The following is a 21,444-nucleotide window of genomic DNA, read 5'->3' as shown; positions in this document are numbered from 1 at the left end:
TAAAGGCTGGAATGGGCAGATGTCTAACATAATGGCCAGAACTCTACTTCCTGCTTTCAGCTCTCTAGCCTCTTAAGGTCCCCATACACGGGCCGATTCTAGCTGCCGATATTGGTCCCTTAGACCGATTTGGCAGCTTATCGGCCCGTGTAGGGGCACTAACGATGGGCCTGCCCGACCGATATCTGGCCTGAAATCGGGAAGGTTAAAAAATGTAGTCGGATCAGGGACCGCATCAGCTCGTTGATGCGGTCCCCAAACCGACTGCGCCTATTACCGGTGTTCTAATCCAAATTAGCCTAAATTTACCCGATATTGCCCACCCGTAGGTGGGGATATCAGGAGAAGATCCACTCACTTGGTGACCTCGCCAAGCAAGCGTATCTTAACGTGTATGGCCACCTTTAGTTAGTGACTTTAAAGCTATAAAGCAGAAAGTAGTGTTCTGGCCACTATGTTGGACATCTGCTCACTCCAGCCTTGATAGATTACATTTTTGCCTAACTATAATACAAATATTTTTTTATTTTGCGCAGTCTATCCATTTTACCCCAGTTTCATTTTTACACTGAACTGTTTCTATAAACCCCAGTGCCTCCAGCCATACAGACGCTCTGATGAACAGATGACAACAGAACACACAACAACCCAAACAAGCAAAGTCCCCCTGTTATTTAATAGCTCAGAAATAGCCAGCGATGCTGTAGAGCATGGGTGAGTCTGTGTTAGGGGTAGGGATTTCAAGCCATAGCTGCCTCGAAAGGAAATTACAGAAGGAGGGGCATATCCTGTTACACTCGCCTGACCTTTTTTGCTCCTCCTGCGCAGGATTTTCTGGGGGGGGTGGGAAAGGGAAAGCATAGCTCAAATACGCTTTAACATAAAATTACTGGTAGATGGGAAGTAATAAGGCACCTTCCTGCAGAGGTAAGCAGTACAAAACTGGGAATGTTCTAGCCTGGCTGGCAAGTTGATGTCACTAACATATTGTGCCTCTCCTTGGGTTAATTCTTCTGACTTCCAGAAGTTCTCCATAGTCTGTGCAAAATGTTTTGTCCACGGTCCCTTATAACGGAACCGAAAATCTTGTCTAAAGAGAGGGGTGGAGGGCGAGTGCAGGAAGGATGGTTCTACTCTCCCTGCTTGCTTCACTACCGAGCATTCTACCTGCATCCCTCCCCCAGCCAACTGACCAGCGCAAGAGGATTGGTGCCTTTATCTACTGGGAATCCCATTGGCAAAGCATTGTGTTCCAACAGATTTCAGGCTTACTGGCCCACATTTATGGTAATGGGGTTCTCCAAGTGGAGCACAATGGCGTCAGTCCAAGGATTCCGCATAACTGGGCTGGGGGCTCTGTTGGCATCACAGCTTCTTTAGGGCAAGGTGTGTCTTGAAGTGCTTGGAGACGTGGTCGCTCCTTGTGAACCTCTTCTGGCATTGAGGACATTCAAAGCGCTTATCACCTAGACATGAACAGCAAAGTAAATTTATTTTGTGCCACCCCATTTGTCTAAATGTGTAAGATGGATACAATGCATTCAAGTGCTACTGTTACATATGAAGCCACACCTGTCACACCTGTGTGCGTGCGTGCATGCCGCTGCAGCTCGTCGCTGCGGGTGAACCTCTTAGTACAGAATCCCCAATTGCACACGAACGGCCTCTCCCCAGTATGCAGGCGGACATGGGCTCTCAAGAGGGACGTCTTGCGAAACGTTCTCCCACATTCAGGAATGTGACACACGTGTCTTTTTCTTCCAGGGGGGCCCCACCTGCTAAGAAGGAGAGATGGTCTCTCCTCTGCCCACAACTCACTTGCTTCCTACCCTCCCGTAAATCCACTGCAGAGAATGAAACCCTTCTGTCACTCACCCCTTTTCACCATCTTTGCAGTTTGGGCAGGTACAGGCCACTCTTCTCCGCTTCTCTCCAGGCTGGAGCTCTCCGGATAAGGCCTGTTCCATCTGCAGCTGAATCTGGGAGGGACTAAGACCACTGATGGCCACGTTACCGCTGCTTACATTTTGCACGCTGAGCTGTGGCTGTCCTGTGGGGAAATACACAAACATTTATTTGCATACATACAGGAAATCAATTAAACAGTTGATGGTGAAAGACTAAAAGGTTGTTGTACAGTTTCCTATGTACTGCAGCACTATTTATTAAAGCTATAGCTGTGTGTTCACTTCAGCCTACATAACAAATGCACTTGTGTAGCCTGGTCTTATCCATCATGCACTTATCAGGTTCCCACATTTGTGTACCCAGTTCTCTCCTGGCTTATCTCTCAGCACAGCTGTTACTGCTGTGGCCGCAAGTCTAGACTGGGTGCTGACAGTTAGTAAAGGTTTGCTGTGTCAGCATTTCTCTTAGCAGTACATATAAAGGACTGCAGAAGAAGTGGGATGTGTAAGGGCTCTGGCACATGGGGAGATAAGTGTCAAGGCAACTTTCGCGATTTCACTGAAATCCGCGGCGTATGCCATCCCACCGGCGATTTACATTTTCGGCAGTGAGATGGCATTTTGGGGAGATTAGTCGCCCGCGAACAGTGAGATTTGTCGCGGGCGACTAATCTCGTGTGCCAGAGCTCTAAAAGTATAGTCTAGCCAAGACATACACACACCTGTCTAGGTTAGCGGAGAGGCAGGGACTGGACATGTACTATGCCTTAATCCAAACTGTTAAGGGCTCTGGCACACGGGGAGATTAGTCGAGAGGAAACTTGCGTGATTTCAGTGAGATTGCGCCGCCGCGAATGCCATCCCGCCGGCGATTTACATTTTCGCAGGTGGGATGGCATTTCGGGGAGATTAGTCACCCGAGACACAGGAGATTTGTCGCGGGCGACTAATCTCCCCGTGTGCCAGAGCCCTAAGAAGTGAAGGTGAAGACACATGGAGCTACATGTCGTTGCTACTAAAAAAGACAATGCTGATCATTTACTGATAATTGTCTCTACGTGTGTTTTAGGAGAGGCAATTCTCAGTATTGTCTACGGCAGGGGATTTTCTGGACTTTAGTAGCCTTGATAAAGTAGCTGCTACCAGTAGCTCAGTGTCTCTTCACCCTTAGGGCCGTGGCACACAAGGGAGATTAGTCGCCCATGACAAGTCTCACTTGTTGCGGGCTACTAATCTCCCCGATATAATCTCCCTCGTGTGCCACGGCCCTTAGGGTGGATAACCAACTCCAGTGAAAATCACATATATTTATGAGCATGCACCTGCCAGCCCCACCCCCTTTGTGACATCAGAGTTGGGGCGGGCAGCACAAGTCTATAATACAGCTGCCTTGGTGGGAGCGGGCGGTTAGGGTCGGGTGTGGGTTGACATTTTTAGTCGACCTGCACATCACTACTGCTGGGGTCAGCAACCCTCATTTGAAAGCTGAAAATATGCAGACGAGGAAGGCATATAATTCAGAAACTATAATAAAAAAAAAAAAATAATAAAGACCAATTGCAAAGTTGCTAGGAAAAAAGTAAACCACCTTTAACGTGTTACACAGCTGTCCCCCGTGAACAGAGAAACGAATGCCTTCAATGTGTAAACCAGGCTGGTTCAACGTTACATAAATATAGTACTATTGGGGTAAAAGCAAGGCCTATATATAACTTTTGCATCTACCTTTGTAAGTTTCAAAAGATTACAATCATAATAAAGTATATACTGTATGTATGTAGATAGATAAGGCAAATGAAGGCATTTTACGTGTGATTAGGATAGAGTTAAGATAAGGAGAGGAAGAGCGCACTCTATGCAGACTGGGTCACTGGCACGGCCAAATTACCGCAATGCCTCTCACATGATTATTGCAGAAAACATTGCAAACATGCTCATTGGAGTAATTAGACAGCAATCTGTGCATATTTACTTTAACTTAATCTGATCGCTTATCTCCACTTTAATTGCACTGAACTGTGCTCTTCCCACAGTTTAATCAGAGATAACTGCTGGGTGCAGGCCAAATGCATTCCTTTTGCTAGTAAAGTAAAGGTGGCCGTACACGTTTCATTACGATCTTTTCCAAGACCACTGGCCACAGGAAAGATTGTTCGTCCACTCGACTAACGTTAAAAAGCTGACTCGTCTCCCACCATGCACGCATCGATTATTGTACGGAACTTTGTTTGGTACAATGATATCGGTGCAAGTATGGCCACCTTTCCAGTGGATACATAGCAGGAACAGCCCTCTGCTCACATTAGACCTACGGGTGGGTGATATCGGGTGAATTCAGGCTAATTTGGTCATTTAGCAACTGATCGTATTAGAACGCCGGTAATAGGCGCAGTCGGTTCGGGGACCACACCAACGAGCTGATGCGGTCCCAGATCCGACTACATTTTTTAACCTGCCCAATTGATATCGGCCCGATTTCAGGCCACATGATGGTCAGGCAGGCCCCTCATTTGTGCCCCTACATGGGCCGATAAGCTGCCGAAACGGTCTAAGGGACCAATATCGGCAGCTAGAATCGGCCATGTTTGGTCACCTTTAGGAACTGCTTCCTTCTAGTACTGCACTTAACCTGATACCCATTCACACCTTGTCTCTTCTTAAGGCTAATCCAACATGGGAAATATCAGCCCCCCGCTGGCATCAGCTTTTTGCTGTTCCTGCACCCAGAGCCAATGTCACCGGTGAAAGCACACAGGGTGTATTTAGGCACGAGTATGCATTTCAGTACCAAAATCCACTCATTTACTCGCACCCAGGCTGCAGAGAAAAAGATACAGGTTATTTAGCAGATAACATATAAAGCCCCATTATGTTCTACAGAGCTATGTATTATCAGCTATGTAACCTGTGCCTTTTCCTTTGAATGGTTGCCCCCAAGGCTAAACAGCAGCTTAGTTTATATAAATTATAGTAGTCTATCTGAGGCAAACACACCAGTTGTAACAGTGCCGGGCAACAGTACATTATATTTTAATTTTTTGGTGTTACTGTTTGCTTGAAGAATAACATAGGGTCCCGAATCGGCTTGGGCTTTAAAAGAACTGCAAGCGAGGCTCTTAAGTTAAGGCCCCCATACACGGGCCAATAGTAGCTGCCGATATCGGCCCCTTGGACCGATTTGGCAGCTAATCGGCCCGTGTATGGGCACTTCCGACGGGCCTGCCCGACCGATATCTGGCCTGAAATCGGCCAGATCTCTATCGGGCAGGTTAGAAAATCTAGTCAGATCGGGGACCGCATCGGCTCGTGTGCCAGAGCCCTAAGAAGTGAAGGTGAAGACACAGGGAGCTACATGTCGGTGTTACTAAAAAAGACAATGCTGATCATTTACTGATAATTGTCTCTACGTGTGTTTTAGGAGAGGCACCCGTAGGTGGGGATATCGGGAGAAGATCAGCTCGCTTGGCGACATCGCCAAGCGAGGGGATCTGCCAGTGTATGGGGACCTTAAGGTTGGCCTCACAGTGTAGGCAAGTACTGTGAGTATGTGACACTGAGAATAGAGAGGTTGATACAATATAGTGATCATATACTAGGCTCATAAATATAGGGAACTATTCCTTAGCAATGCTGTCTTTTTATGCAGGTGCCGCAGATTCCAATTTGATGGCACTTTAAGGGTTAATAGCAAAGCTGTCTAGTGCCTAATACACAGCACAGTGTAGTAAATCTTGTTTTCCTGTATATATACCCTTGGGATGTGTTTTTTGTCCTGGAGCCTATGATTAAGTGCTGGGTAAGCATGAAACACATTAGGCCATATCTGTAAGGGGTTACTAATGGTTTTAATGGATTAATATTAAATTGTTAACTTTACAGTGGTTATTTTGAGACTTTTTTTTTTTTTTTTTTTTAAAGCTGCCTTGTACCTAATATACAGCACAGTGTAGTAAATCTTGTTTTGACATTGTTACAACTATTGTATGTCAATAAAAGGATACGTGAAAATAAATGCAGAAATGTCATTGAGTTTATATACCTAAAGGAGGGAGATTTACACCTACAGATAACAGCAACAGTATCCAAGGCAGGCAGGGTGAGGCTTAACTCCTGCACTGCCAAACATGCCACAACAGGAAATGATAACAGTGCATTTTCTGGGAAGACTGCAGTGAAATTAAAGTCTGCCAAATCATATATTACAGGCAGAGAAAACACAAGAAAATCAGAATCTTTTTTTGCCACTGCAAAGTTACAGGCCTTGCAGACTACCCTTCTGTTGAGTCACGTGGGCATGTAAATGTGGGAGCACTTTCCATGCATAAAAGAAATAAAATCAACTCAGAAATGATGGTAGTCCATTAGGAAATAAGTATTGACCTTTCCATACACCCCTCCATTGCAACTCTAACTGCAGTTTAATCTTTGTTCTGTCACAGGGCTGCTATTAGCATCAGCACCTCAGTAATGTTCCTAAGGGCAATGCCCATGGGTAGATTAGTCACCTGTGATTAAAGCTCAGCTACTGCATGCAGTTAATCTCCCAGAAAAGATTTCCCACCTGCAATAAAGTGAATTGCCAGTGGGAAAGCATATGCTGCGCTTTGTTGTTTCCTCCTTTGTGCGACTTTGGAGAACAAAACACCGAGTACGCCTTCCCAACAGTGATTCAGTTTATTGCCGGTGGGAAGGCATTTTGGGGAGATAAGTCGCCTGCGTTAGCCGAGATTAACGGCAGGCGACAAATCTCCACGTGAGCCATTGCCCTTAAGGCATAGATCTGGAATCCACTTTATTATGCATAATTGCAGAGTAAATACTAAGCAACTGTCACGAGAAATTAGACAGTTGTATTATGTCTCTGGTTGCACCCTAGGTTTCAAACAGACAGAAATTACCAGTATTTATTAATATACTAGTAGTAGCTAAAAATGATACACACCTGGAGTGCTGGTAATGGTGACGGGCATCTGCATTGAAACTCCATTGATATTGATGGTCTGTATGCCCTGGGCTGCAGTTGTGAGTTGTGTTGTATTCAGGTTAATCAGACTCCCTGCTGGAGCAATTTTGGCTAGGGACCGCTCTTTGCGTAAAGGGTTCTTTACAGGAGTCCCAGTCTGTGTTACAATAGGTCCTGCACTAGAAGAACAAGGCTGGGGGGCAGCTGGAGCTTCCTGCATCACTACAGCCTGTACATCCCCTGACGCTGTTCGAATATATAGCTGTAAAAGAGAAGAACAAATTTATTACCCAGAATAACATGGGAAAAGGAAAGAGGCAGTTCCTGTAATCATAGAAATTATATAAATAATCCAAATTCACACAGATGGCTGAAAAAAAAAAAAAAGAGTAGATGGGAAGTGACGCAGAGGAAGCTTAATTACCTGTGTGGGAGTACACTCTGGAGTCTGTACTGGCTTCTGTGGCACGGTGGGTAGTGTTGCAGAAGCAGCCTGAACTACTCTCAGAGCTTGCTGGGGGATCTGCACCAGTTGGGTGTCCGTCTTGGGCTGCATCACTTGAAGAACAGCATGTTGGCCAGTGCTAGGGCTCTGTACAATTAACAGGTTGTTCCCTGCTTGCAAAATGTTCTCTGCTGTTGTCTCAATCACCACAGTCTCCACCTGATCTTGATTGGGGGAACCAGGAACTGGTATTGAAGGGGGTGGCTTCTTACGTACTTTTTTGTTCTGCTTTCCTGAGACGAGCTGAGTGCCAGTATCTGTGGTGGAATCTGAAAAATTACTAATGGGCAGTGTTAGGGTGAGGCCAGTGCCAGGATTGTTTGGCACTTTAACCAGGGTACTGCTTGGTTGAGGAGGTGCAGGCTTGATGGGCACATGTTTGGATGTATTAGTAGAGGGGGAAAGAAGAGCTGTCCCACCATCACTTATGAGCTGGATTTGATTACCAAAGCTGTTCTGCAGACCCTGGTTGGTGCTCTGTACAGTCTGGTATCGTCCGATCTTGCCCCCTGGGTTCTGGATGGTGAAGATAAGCTGCCCACTCCCTGTGCCCACTGTGCTTAATTGAGGGGCTTGGAGCTGAATAATATTTCCTTTGGCTTGGGAAAACAGCCCAATGCTAGTTTTGCCAGGGCTCAGGGGTAAAGGGGCTGGCTTAATAGGTACCAATCTCTTGCGTGCTGGTCGAGGTGGCGCTGCAGATGTCACAGTAGATTCAACAGCGGGGGGGCCAATCTTACTGCATGTGGCTGCAAGGAGAGCCAGGGGTGAGGGCTGTGCATCCTGTTGTAAAGAATGAGTGAAGTAAAAGTAAAATTACATGCACCATTATACAACAACGCAAGAAAGGCAGAGCTGGAATAGTTCATCTTGGCTCAATCACTATATGCATGGATGTTGCCTCAATATATAATGAGTTCATTGTTGCCTGTTCACCAATAATGCACAAAAATGTAATCAGCTGTTAGCCTTTTACTGGCATTGTAAGACGAAACAATGAAAGGCATTTTGTGTGTTCCTGGCTTGCTGAATACCCATGGTATTGCCTAGCTTCCTTTGCACATATTAATAAATAGGAGAAAACATACAGTAGCTTTGCGTGCTCCATTCCCTGCTCTGTGCTAGGGGAGATTTAGATAACACAGGAGGAAATTCAGCACTTGTTATCTAAAGAGTATTAGATGTTCATTACTGGAATGGCTATTGTCCCGCCACTAAACTACCTGCAAAACACGGGCCCAACACCCCCCGAGCCCAAGTGCGCTGCTATGCCACATTTACTTACCTGCCCGGCACTGGCAGCTGGCTGTAGGTACTCACTTGGACTCACGGCAGCTGTTGCTGTCATACTGACCTGGAAGAAGAAATTGATGGTAGATAAAGTCAAAAACTACCATACCAGTCACGTGACATTACTTATTTAATCACAACATACAGGAAACTGAAAGATATTAATATGTACATAGCATTCAGTGCTCTAGCGTTCTTAAGGGTGAAGACACATGGAGCTACTAGTAGCAGCTACTTTTTCAAGGCTACTAAACACCAGAAAATCCCCTGCCATAGACAATACTGAGAATTGCCTCTGCTAAAACTCACATATAGACAATTATCAGTAAATGATCAGCACTGTCTATTTTAGTAGCCACAACTACTATCTCTGTGTGTCTTCGCCTAAGGAAAACTCGGGCTTTAAAACCAAAATTTTGAAACCAAAAAGAGCCCCACATAACACAGAAACCCCTAATATCCCTATCACTGTAATCTGTTACTTTACAAAGTATGCATAAATACCATTTGTATATGCTGAAATCCAGCTGCAAAACAGTTTTTCTCTTTCTGCATCATCTGAAATCCTGGCAGGGGAGGAGGGACTAAAACATTGAAGTTACAATTCATATCAACTTCTCCGCAGCTTACAAACAGCATGCAGGAACTACATAAGACACAATGCATTGCACTGGGATGTTCCTTTCCTTATTGACATCACGTGCTCAGCAGGGAATTGTGGGATTGGGAGGATGCAGGCTGAGGACTAATGACCCTTACATTCAAAGCAGTTCATAACTCTGCCCCACCCTACATCTCTGAACTTATCTCTAGGTACCATCCAACCTGCTTGTTACGCTCCTCTACTGACCTGCTCCTCAACTCCTCTCTCATTCCCTCCTCACACGCTCGCATTCAAGACTTTGCAAGGGCTGCCCCCCTTCTCTGGAATTCGCTCCCACAAACTGTCAGACTTTCTCCCAATCTCTCTGCCTTCAAGAGATCTCTAAAAACACATTTATTCAGAGAAGCTTACCCTAATTTACCCTAGTTTAGCAATACCCTGTGCCCCACCTCTCACAACTCTGGTCTTGCCCATTCCCACACCTTGTGTCTCAACCCTTTCTCCTTGTAGATTGTAAGCTCTTTTGGGCAGGGCTCTCTTCCCCTCTTGTATCGGTTACTGATTGCTTTATATGTTACTCTGTATGTCCAATGTATGTAACCCACTTATTGTACAGCGCTGCGGGATATGTTGGCACTTTATAAATAAATGTTAATGTAATGTAATGTGGACAGGCGCTACTGTTACATTTTATTTGAGTGACAAAGTAGTCAGCCAGATCAGCAGGGGGCGGGGCTTAGGAAACTGTTCCAAATTACATTAATAATCATGAAAAGGCTGCATTTTTTTTAATTGATGTATATTGCAAAGTTGCCTGAACTTAGGTTTTCTTTTCAAAAAGCTGTGTTTGGGTTGAGTGCTCAGTTAAAGAAACAGCTTCTGTCCCTCAGTCAGCTGGTCCAAAATAAAATACACACCATTATTCTATTGGATGAAACCATGTTCTGTCGGTTCCGGGGTATCACTAACTTGGGTTTGGGACGCATCTCAGCACTTTTGCCAGGGCTGCTACTTAACCCCTGTGACTAATATTAGGCAACAAATATATTCAATTATCTATTTTGTTACATTTTTGGACATTCAAACATATTCAGTCCAATCCAAAAGCTATGGATTCAGTACTTCCCTGCTGTAATGATTACACATATCCCTACAGTAACACATAAACACAGCATTGTATAGAGCCACAGTGTACAGCTTATTAGTGTGGCTCAGGCAGTATATCCTGGGCTGGTTATATACAGTATCTGCTTACACACCAGCTGTGCAGTACATGGGGGTAATTGCTGACTGGGGAGGAAATGGGGACTCCAGTCCCAAGGCCATTAGGAAGCCTAGCTTGGGTAAGTTTAATAATATAGCCGTCCCTCTATCTGTGCGACAGAATCTATGTATTTACCACACCCCGGATCGCTACTTACACGCCCCGCAGCGCCGTTAATCGCAAGCTCCTTGGCTCCTGTGTTACAGGAAATCCCGACGTCACAAGTCTCATCACGCGAGATTGGGGCGTCACGACAGCACGTAGGCGTCACGTAGCCGCGTAGGGGGAGGGGCTGCGTAACTGAGGTTTACGTAATCTTTAGCCGCCATAGTAGGGCTTCACGCAGTGTGTATTAGCCTGCAGCAGCTTTGCCTGCTGCCCACAGAATCTCAGTTCCCAGAAGTGATTTATATTGTTCCCTCAGGGGGTCTGACTTGTTAATGGGAATAAAATATACGTTTATTGCTGCTCCTTGTCGCCCTCAGAGCGCAATCTTATTAAGAGTTTTGTGCAACCTAGTGCAAAGTGAAATAATGTACAATTTATAGGGTTTTTGTGAAACTATTTGGGAGAAGGCAGTTGGGGAAATTCACAAAAAGTATCTAGTAGAATTAAGTCTAAACTGGATTTTTTTTTTTTTGCCCCCGCTTTTTTTGTGGCGTTGTCTCCGGAGCTTTCATTTTTAGTGTGAAATAGGGAAAGATTTTACTCAATTCAAGGACAGAATAAGATTTACTTTTGGAGAAGACGGTGGGTGAACTTGGCCAAGAGGATTTCTTCCTCTTTGGTTCCTCTGGTCCTAATTCCGACGTGTGTAGGTCCCCTGTTAGTTCCGCAGCAGAAAGTTCCGGGGCCCCAAAAGGGCATCGGTGAAGACCGGTGCTGGCAGGGGTTTCCCCTGTTTCACAGAGGAGTTAGACCGCATCGCCTGTCAGCCTGTCAGCCCCAAAAGGGCGCCGAGTGAAGACCGTTGCTGGCAGGGGTTTACCAGTTTCACAGAGGAGTTAGACAGCACCGCCTGTCAGCCACAGTTACCCATGAACAGACTTGTTTTGAGTTCTGGTCTGGGGCTTTAAGTGACAATAATGACTATGTTTCACAATTTAGGGACAACATATGGGCTTATTTAGGAGAATTTCAACAGTAATCTAGAGGGTTCCAGTGTTTGTGGGTATTTTTTGGCAGGAACAAGGGTCAGACTTCAAAATTTAGGGACCAATGGCTAGTCTAGGAAAAGACAGTGGGTGAACTTGGCCAAGAGTAAGTTTTCCTCTTTGGTTCCTCTGGTCTGGTCCTAATTCCAAAGTGTGCAGGTCCCCTGTTAGTTCCGCAGCAGAAAGTTCTGGGGCCCCAAAAGGGCGTCGGTGAATACCGGTGCTGGCAGGGGTTTCCCCTGTTTCACAGAGGAGTTAGACCGCACCGCCTGTCAGCCACAGTTACCCACGAGCAGACTTTTACTTGTTTTGAGTTCTGGTCTGGGGCTTTATGTGAAGTTAATGACTATTTTTTACAATTTAGGGACAACGTATGGGCTTATTTAAGAGAATCTAATGACTGAAAATTTTCAACAGTAATCTTAAGGGTTCCAGTGTTTTGGGATATTTTTTGACAGAAACAAGGGTCAGACTTCAAAATTTAGGGACCAATGGCTAGTCTAGGAGAAGACAGTGGGTGAACTTGCCCAAGAGTATTTTTTCCTCTTTGGTTCCTCTGGTCCTAATTCCAATGTGTGCAGGTTTCCCTGTTAGTTCCGCAGCAGAAAGTTCCGGGGCCCCAAAAGGGCATCAGTGAAGACCGGTGCTGGCAGGGGTTTCCCTGTTTCACAGAGGAGTTAGACCGCACCGCCTGTCAGCCACAGTTACCCATGAACAGACTTGTTTTGAGTTCTGGTCTGGGGCTTTATGTGACGATAATGATTATTTTTCACAATTAAGGGACAACATATGGGCTTATTTAGGAGAATATCAACAGTAATCTTGAGGGTTCCAGTGTTTGTGGGTATTTTTTGGCAGGAACAAGGGTCAGACTTCAAAATTTAGGGACCAATGGCTAGTCTAGGAGAAGACAGTGGGTGAACTTGGCCAAGAGTAAGTTTTCCTCTTTGGTTCCTCTGGTTCTAATTCCAAAGTGTGCAGGTCCCCTAGTAGTTCCGCAGCAGAAAGTTCCGGGGCCCCAAAAGGGCGTCGGTGAAGACCGGTGCTGGCAGGGGTTTACCTATTTCACAGAGGAGTTAGACCGCACCGCCTGTCAGCCACAGTTACCCATGAACAGACTTGTTTTGAGTTCTGGTCTGGGGCTTTAAGTGACAATAATGACTATGTTTCACAATTTATGGACAACATATGGGCTTATTTAGGAGAATTTCAACAGTAATCTAGAGGGTTCCAGTGTTTGTGGGTATTTTTTGGCAGGAACAAGGGTCAGACTTCAAAATTTAGGGACCAATGGCTAGTTTAGGAGAAGACAGTGGGTGAACTTGGCCAAGAGTATGTTTTCCTCTTTGTTTCCTCTGGTCTGGGCCTAATTCCGACGTGTGCAGGTCCCCTGTTAGATCCGCAGCAGAAAGTTCCGGGGCCCCAAAAGGGCGTCGGTGAAGACCGGTGCTGGCAGGGGTTTACCCGTTTCACAGAGGAGTTAGACCGCACCGCCTGTCAGCCACAGTTACCCATGAAAAGACTTACTTGTTTTGAGTTTTCTTCTGGGGCTTTATGTAACGATAATGACTATTTTTCACAATTTAGGGACAACATATGGGCTTATTTAGGAGAATTTCAATAGTAATCTTGAGGGTTCCAGTGTTTGTGGGTATTTTTTGGCAGAAACAAGGGTCAGACTTCAAAATTAAGGGACCAATGGCTAGTCTAGGAGAAGACAGCTGGTGAACTTGGCCAAGAGTATGTTTTCCTCTTTGGTTCCTCTGGTCTGGTCCTAATTCCAAAGTGTGCAGGTCCCCTGTTAGTTCCGCCGCAGAAAGTTCCGGGGCCCCAAAAGGGCATCGGTGAAGACCGGTGCTGGCAGGGGTTTCCCCTGTTTCACAGAGGAGTTAGACCGCACCGCTTGTCAGCCACAGTTACCCATGAACAGATTTACTTGTTTTGAGTTTTGGTCTGGGGCTTTATGTGAAGATAATGACTATTTTTCACAATTTAGGGACAACGTATGGGCTTATTTAGGAGAATCTAATGACTGAAAAATTTCAGAAGTAATCTTAAGGGTTCCAGTGTTTTGGGGTATTTTTTGACAGAAACAAGGGTCAGACTTCAAAATTTAGGGACCAATGGCTAGTCTAGGAGAAGACAGTGGGTGAACTTGGCCAAAAATATTTTTTCCTCTTTGGTTCCTCTGGTCCTAATTCCAAAGTGTGCAGGTCCCCTGTTAGTTCCGCAGCAGAAAGTTCCGGGGCCCCAAAAGGGCGTTGGTGAAAATCGGTTCTAACAAGGGTTTCCCCGGTTTACAGAGGAGTTAGACCGCACCGCCTGTCAGCCACAGTTACCCACGAGCAGACTTTTACTTGTTTTGAGTTCTGGTCTGGGGCTTTATGTGAAGTTAATGACTATTTTTCACAATTTAGGGACAACGTATGGGCTTATTTAGGAGAATCTAATGACTGAAAAATTTCAGAAGTAATCTTAAGGGTTCCAGTGTTTTGGGGTATTTTTTGACAGAAACAAGGGTCAGACTTCAAAATTTAGGGACAAATGGCTAGTCTAGGAGAAGGCAGTGGGTGAACTTGCCCAAGAGTATTTTTTCCTCTTTGGTTCCTCTGGTCCTAATTCCGACGTGTGCAGGTCCCCTGTTAGTTCCGCAGCAGAAAGTTCCGGGGCCCCGTTGGTGAAAATCGGTTCTAACAAGGGTTTCCCCGGTTTACAGAGGAGTTAGACCGCAACGCCTGTCAGCCACAGTTACCCACGAGCAGAAAGTTCCGGGGCCCCAAAAGGGCGTCGGTGAAGACCGGTGCTGGCAGGGGTTTACCTGTTTCAGAGAGGAGTTAGACCGCACCGCCTGTCAGCCACAGTTACCCATGAACAGACTTGTTTTGAGTTCTGGTCTGGGGCTTTAAGTGACAATAATGACTATGTTTCACAATTTATGGACAACGTATGGGCTTATTTAGGAGAATCTAATGACTGAAAAATTTCAGAAGTAATCTTAAGGGTTCCAGTGTTTTGGGGTATTTTTTGACAGAAACAAGGGTCAGACTTCAAAATTTAGGGACCAATGGCTAGTCTAGGAGAAGACAGTGGGTGAACTTGGCCAAGAGTAAGTTTTCCTCTTTGGTTCCTCTGGTCCTAATTCCAATATGTGCAGGTTTCCCTGTTAGTTCCGCAGCAGAATGTTCTGGGGCCCCAAAAGGGTGTTGGTGAAGACCAGTGCTGGCAGGGGTTTCCCCTGTTTCACAGAGGAGTTAGACCGTATCGCCTGTCAGCCACAGTTACCCATGAACAGACTTTAGCAAAGACATTAGCAAAAAGTGAGGTTATATCGGTCAAGGAAGTTGATGCTACAGTGTTCGTAATCAACTCCGATGCACGTTTCTATTGGGGATGCACCGAATGCAGGATTCAGTTTAAGATTCGGCTTTTGGCAGGATTTGGATTCGGGCGAATCCACGCTCCTGGCCAAAATGAATCCAAATCCTAAAAATCATGCGACTTTTTGTCACGCATATGCTAATTAGGAGTTGGTTCAATATTCGTCTGAATCCTTTACGAAGGTTTCGGGGGTTCGGCCGAATCTGAAAAAGTTGACTATGCTTCCGTGTAACATGAATTTGAATTCTTTAGTAATAACTAATAAATCCGAGTAGGGACAAGAGATACGGTGCCCAAGGCTGCCAAGGGCCAACCTCGTGTATGATGTGCTTCTCCTCTCCCCTTATAGCTGCCAGTGTCTCGTGCTTCAGATCCCTTTTACTTCTGATTTCTATATTTGGCCAACAGAGGGAGCTTGAACTCTACAAAATACATTGAGTTAGACATCATTTTAGGAAGTGCAAATGTTTTGCTATTGCTAAACTCGTTAATAGTTTAGAGGTAGCACTGGCTCAAGCCGGCTATACCTCATGTATATCCCATACAAGCAATGTATAACTGTAATGCTTGTGAACATTTCTTCTCTTGCCATAGGAATCCCATTTTACTGCAAGCATAAAGGCATATGTTTAGAATGGCATAAAAAAACGTCATTTCCAGGCCACTCTATGTCAGCATATACACCTGGGGTCCTCCTGCCCCCTCCCCAGGTCAGAATGTCCCTCTCCTAGCTAACTTTGTGACAGGGACCACTAACCAACATACCACATCTTGTTTATTTCATGTTCTTCTGATCAGTTTTTATGTGGTTTTCTTGGCTGGAATAATGTTCCTTATTCATTATGTGAGCACTGCAGGTCTACCTTCTTTCTGTGCAAAGATTTGTAGATGACTGTCTTGGAGGGCAGAGTCTGTGTTCAGTGAAAATGGATGAAAGTTGAGTGTCAGGTTGGTGGTTCAAAAAACAACCCCTTGGCGCAGGGATCCATAGTTCAGGCACTCTCCCATTTTTTAAATCTTTAGTAGGTATCAGCTTAATGCTTGGGTGGCTACTCTGGGAGCAGCTGACTTTACAAGGTTCTCAGCTCCATGGCTTTCTCAGTTTATGTGCATCAGTTAGTGTGCCTTAATTTATAGTTGTCAGATGTGTCCTTCAAAGTGAGTTAATGCACCTTGACTTTTGAGGGGCTGTGCCTTTTTGGGACCAAACTGGAAAAGGTGATTACAAAGGCATCTGGAGGAAAAAGACAGTTTTTGCCTTTTGACAAAAGGAAGCCAAACGTTATGCTTTTAAATGCAATATTTTTGAGGCTCAGGGATTGTTTAGCAAGGAGCCAGGGGCTCTAGGGAGCTCTTTTCATCCTTTACCTGGAAAGGCAGTCAGTCTGGATTAGCTTGGAAAGTCATCTCAGTCTCCCAAGAAATCTTCCTGACTACCCGTGTGTTAAAGCAGGAAAGGTGGAAGCAAATTTTTTTTTCATACTTGCAGAAGATATGTCTCAGATCGCTGGGTTCAAGCCATCCTGCAAAGAAGGGAAAAGGGAGTTTTACCTCCCTTCCAGTCAAAGACCTATTTGTCCCTTCCCCAAGAATGTAGAGTTAGGTCATTCTTTGTTATCTTCAGCTTTTATTAGATCAAGAAGCATTTGTTCCTGTTCCCTCTCAAGAATGGGGCAAAGGAGTCTATTTAGTTCTTCTTCTGGTGTAGAGAGCATCAAGGGATTGGAGACTGGATTCTGGTTCTGGTTCAGAAATTCAAGATTAGAGTCCATCTGCACCATCATACCAGCTATTCATCCAAGGGATTGGCTTCTCATAATAGACCTGAGCTATGTGTACTTTATGTGGTTTTGTAGATTGCACATATAAATGCAACCTTGCAGTCACTGCCACCCTAGACATGCTGGTAATTCTGGGGTCCTTTTCATATGATGTATCAATATCTGTAACTGAGTAAGTACCATGTGAATCACATGCTAATGCCAACGCTCCATGTATTGGCATGCCAAAAGTGACTCCAAATGTTGCCTGCAACTTGTGTGCCATTTACTGAAACACAATTATGTTGGAAACAACTTATTCAATGCGTTTCGGTCTATCTGACTTGAGCTTGTTGCGTTTGATTCTGACCATCAGGTGGCACACAACTGCAGTCCAGCTATGCTTTAGGTTTTTATCAGGGAGGAATATGCTGAAAATAATAGAAGGTTTTGGAGGTTTAACTAAATGTGTTGTTGTGTGCTGCGTGTAAACTCACCATAGCTCAGACACGGACAAAGGTGCTAAGTCCAGGGCCATACCAACGTCATTGTGGTCACTAAAGTGGTCACCACAAGCTATAAATGAAAATAGGTGCTAAGCCCTACCCTTAATACACCACTCATGGGTTGATATAATGTGGGTTGCTGGCTTTCTTTTCATGGAAGTGCGGCCATAATTAGTACATGTGCATCACTGCTACACTGACAAAATAGGATTAAGATTTATTGTAAATAATACGACAATAGGATCCCCATTAACATGAAAATATACTGTATCTCTTAGACACAGTGCCTATTCGATTTATAATACACCCTAGCTCACCCGGCAGGATAGATACAGTTCTATGTTTCATACCCAGAACCCATGGTAGAATAAATGCATCACCTGTTTTATATATAAAACCTCCAAGAACATATGGCAGGTTAAATAAAGTGCTTATTCCATGTTTAAAACCTTGGTATTGCTTTAAAGGAGACATATAGCATAACATGGTAAAGGGATTCTGTCATGATTTTTATGGGGTACTTTCTATGTCACTGTTACATAGCAAATAATTCCCTCTGCCATTTAAACTTTTATTCATGAACCAACAAATGTATTTGTAGCTGTAATATTGGTGTGTAGGCGCCATCTCAGTGCCTTGTGCCTGAGTCTGAGCTTTCAGCCAGCGCTACACATTAGAACTGCTTTCAGCTAACCTATTGTTTCTCCTACTCCCATGTAACTGGGGGAGTCCCAAGCTGGACTTGGATTTCTTACTTTTGAGTGCTATTCTGATACCTACTGGGAGCTGCTATCTTGCTCCCTTCCCATTGTTCTGCTGATCGCCTGCTGGGGGGGGGATATCACTCCAACTTGCAGCGCAGCAGTAAAGTGTGACTGAAGTTTATCAGAGCACAGGTCACATGGCTGTGGCACCCTGGGAAATGAAGAATATGGCTAGCCCGATGTGAAATTTCAAAATGAAATTTAAAAAAATCTGTGTTTTTTAGAAACAGATTACAATGCAGGATTCTGCTGGAGAAGCTCTATTAACTGATGGGTTTTGAAAAAAACATGTTTCTAGCTTGTGGACAATGATGAATGATAAATGTGTTAGCTTTTACTTAAGGCTAAAAATGATCATTCATTTTAAAAATGATCCCTTTCTGGAGCTCCCATCGATCTTCTTTGTTTCCTTGTCTTTGTTTTATATGAGTAATGGATGTGTGCAATAGAGATGTAGCGAACTGTTCGCCGGCGAACTAATTTGCGCGAACATCGGGTGTTCGCGTTCGCGCAAATTCGCGGACGTTTGCCGATGTTCGCCACTTTGGGTTCGCCGCGTTTTTTTTTTGGTGCCGCGTTTTTTCTCCTTGGTTTTCCGCCGCGTTTTTTCCGCTTCGTTTTATCGCCTATGCATATACATAGGAATAGCTTGCGTTTTTTTTTTTTGGCGTTATTTTTTGGCGTTTTTTTTTTTGCGTTATTTTTTTGCGGTTTTTTTTTTTTTGGCGCTTTTTTTTGGCGTTTTTTTTACAAGTATTTTACAAGTTTTTGCCCTTGATCCCCCTCCTGCATGCCACTGTCCGGGTGGTGGCACCCTTTAAACAACTTTAAAATCAGTTTTCTGGCCAGAAATGGCTTTTCTAGGTTTTAAAGTTCGCCTTCCCATTGAAGTCTATGGGGTTCGCAAAGTTCGCGAATATTCGCGAGTTTTGGCGAAAGTCCGCGAACGGGTTCACGAACGTTTTTGCGCGGGTTCGCTACATCCCTAGTGTGCAATTGGTCCCTGCCACAAGCACAGCAGGAGAATAGCCAATAACAACTTTGCTTCTACTGAGGCAAACTTGGCTTCAGTTCCCTGTCAGGTCTGCCTAGTTGCTGATTGGTTTCTGTCCCACAGTGCAGTGTGCTGAGTAGCACTGGCTTCCCCGCACAGCTTGGAAAAACAACCAGCAGGAGGTGGAACAGTTGGGCGAGACTAGCGGGGTTTGAGGGGAATTTTGAAGAGCTAAAACACAACTTTTCCCAGCACATTCCTTCTATTTAGAGGAATATAATGAAATGGTGCATTCTTGTTTTTTGCATAATATGTCCATTTTAAGGGGTCTTTGCCTTTCCCAAAGCCTTTCCCAGCTATTATAAATGGCAGCTTTTGCAGAGGGAAAGGTACTTCAATTTTGTTCTGATAATTGTCAGTTACAACAGTGACCACTAATCCCATATATTCAGTGGTTCTCCCACTGGCTCAGCTTGCAGTTTCATTCTTACTTCATGATCCTTAGACTTCTACCCACAGCCAACCTTACCTTCTCAATTATTCTCAAATATATAATCCACTTAAAAAAAAGCCATGGTGGGTATGGGGTAGTAAACCCTTTTCAGAATGGGCTATTCAGGTGCCCAACTCAAGGGCCCACCACCCACGCACCTCTCATGCTCAACCTTCAGCCAAATCTGTTCTTGCTTTGCTGCCTCTGCTCTGCAGGGTCTAGTTACATAGGGTTGAAAAAAGACCAGAGTCCATCAAGTTCAACCCTTCCAAGTAAACCCAGCACCCACAACCTATACTTACCTATCTATACACTCACATACATAAACTATATATACAACCACTAATACTAACTGTAGATATTAGTATCACAATAGCCTTGGATATTCTGCTTGTTCAAGAACTCATCCAGGCCCCTCTTATAGGCATTAACAGAATCTGCCATTACCCCATCACTAGGAAGGGCATTCCCCAACCTCACTGCCCTCACCGTGAGGAACCCCCTACGCTGCTTCAAATGGAAGCTCCGTTCCTCTAATCTAAAGGGGGGGGCCTCTGGTGCGTTGATTGTTTTTATGGGAAAAAAGAACCCCCCCCTATCTGCCTATAATCCCCTCTAATGTACTTGTACAGAGTAATCATGTCCCCTCGCAAGCGCCTCTTTTCCAGAGAAAACAACCCCAACCCTGACAGTCTAACCTCATATCTTAAATCTTCTATCCCCTTTACCAGTTTAGTTGCAGTCTCTGCACTCTCTCCAGCTCATTAATATCCTTCTTAAGGACTGGAGCCCAAAACTGCCCCCCATACTCAAGGTGAGGCCTTACCAGGGACCTATAAAGAGGCAAAATTATGTTTTCATCCCTTGAGTCAATGCCCTTTTTTATATAAGACAGCACTTTATTTGCTTTAGTAGCCACAGAATGACACTGCCTGGAATTAGACAACTTGTTATCTACATAAACCCCCAGATCCTTCTCCATTAAGGAAACCCCCAACAAACTACCATTTAGTTGATAGCTGGCGTTTATATTATTTCTACCAAAGTAACCTATAGCAATTAATCAAATGTTTGTTTTTGGATAGCCAACCAAAAAATGTTACCTTTTGCCTTGCAAAGTGCCTCAAAGGCAAGGCTCTGAACTCTCAGCCTAACTTACATGCTACAATGTTGTCTAAAGTAGTGGAATAGGAAACACTGGGGCATGACAGGAGTGGCCAAGCTGCTCTTGGATCCAGGCAGGCATTTTTGTCAAGGCCTTCTTTATCTCTTGGTACCAGTTTTCATTTGTATATTCAGGGTTGGACTGGGGTGTGCCACCTCAGGAGCCACACACACCCCCTCTGGGGCCCCCACCGCTTGCCTTCCCCCCCAAGCACCAGTATCTCATACTTAACTCAAGTACAACTGGTGGAGGGAAGTCTGAGGTGGAGCGCCAATGCATCCTGTGGGGATCAGTTCTGGGTCGTTGGGGCCCACTAGGTTTTTTCCCAGTGTCCCACCAGCCCAGTCCAACCTTGTGTCTATTTTATGTATACAGCCTTCTATTGTACAGCTCTGTGGAATATGTTGACACTTTATTAAATGTAAGCCCTGTGTGGGCAGCTGCCTAGGGCGCAATGGTGGTAGGACACTGGGAAGGCACTTCTGCCTACTCCCAGTCCGGGCTCTCTTGCCGCTGCTGGCATTGTCACTGTGTGCTTCCCCTGGTGTCATCACTGTGCATACACGCATTTGTAAAAATGTGGGGGGGGGGGTGGCGTGAGGTGGCCAGCGGGGTTGCCTAGAGTGTCTGGCCAGTTGGCCATGCTCTGGTCGAGTAGATCTAACTCCCACCCTCTTGCTTCTATCCTTGCCTTCCT

General features: G+C 45.0%; 1 protein-coding gene across 6 annotated transcripts; it reads right to left on the bottom strand.

Annotated features, from left to right (window-relative positions):
- Positions 1 to 649: 649 nt before the first annotated feature.
- Positions 650 to 10,717, bottom strand: sp2 (Sp2 transcription factor). Of its 6 annotated transcripts, none has more exon segments than NM_001016806.2 (7): positions 650 to 1,466; positions 1,573 to 1,775; positions 1,876 to 2,050; positions 6,850 to 7,132; positions 7,295 to 8,158; positions 8,661 to 8,729; positions 10,691 to 10,717. In NM_001016806.2, coding segments are annotated over 6 exon segments (1,689 nt in total). In that variant the 5' UTR covers positions 8,724 to 8,729; positions 10,691 to 10,717; the 3' UTR covers positions 650 to 1,365.
- Between the last annotated feature and the right edge of the window lie 10,727 nt (positions 10,718 to 21,444).

The sequence above is a fragment of the Xenopus tropicalis genome, chromosome 10 (genome assembly GCF_000004195.4).
Source record: "Xenopus tropicalis strain Nigerian chromosome 10, UCB_Xtro_10.0, whole genome shotgun sequence".
NCBI lineage: Eukaryota > Metazoa > Chordata > Amphibia > Anura > Pipidae > Xenopus > Xenopus tropicalis.
The sequence above is the reverse complement of the archived record's forward strand: the minus strand, read 5'-3'. Positions and strand labels throughout refer to the sequence as shown.

Excerpts from the sequence above, each read along its gene's own strand:
- sp2 (XM_031894103.1), bottom strand. The coding sequence starts at position 10,255 with ATGCGTCCCAAACCCAAGTTAGTGATACCCCGGAACCGACAGAACATG. Across the intron at positions 7,133-7,294 it reads CAGAGTGTACTCCCACACAG|CTATATATTCGAACAGCGTC; the intron begins GTAATTAAGCTT and ends TCTCTTTTACAG. Across the intron at positions 1,467-1,572 it reads CACGCACACAGGTGTGACAG|GTGATAAGCGCTTTGAATGT; the intron begins GTGTGGCTTCAT and ends GTTCATGTCTAG.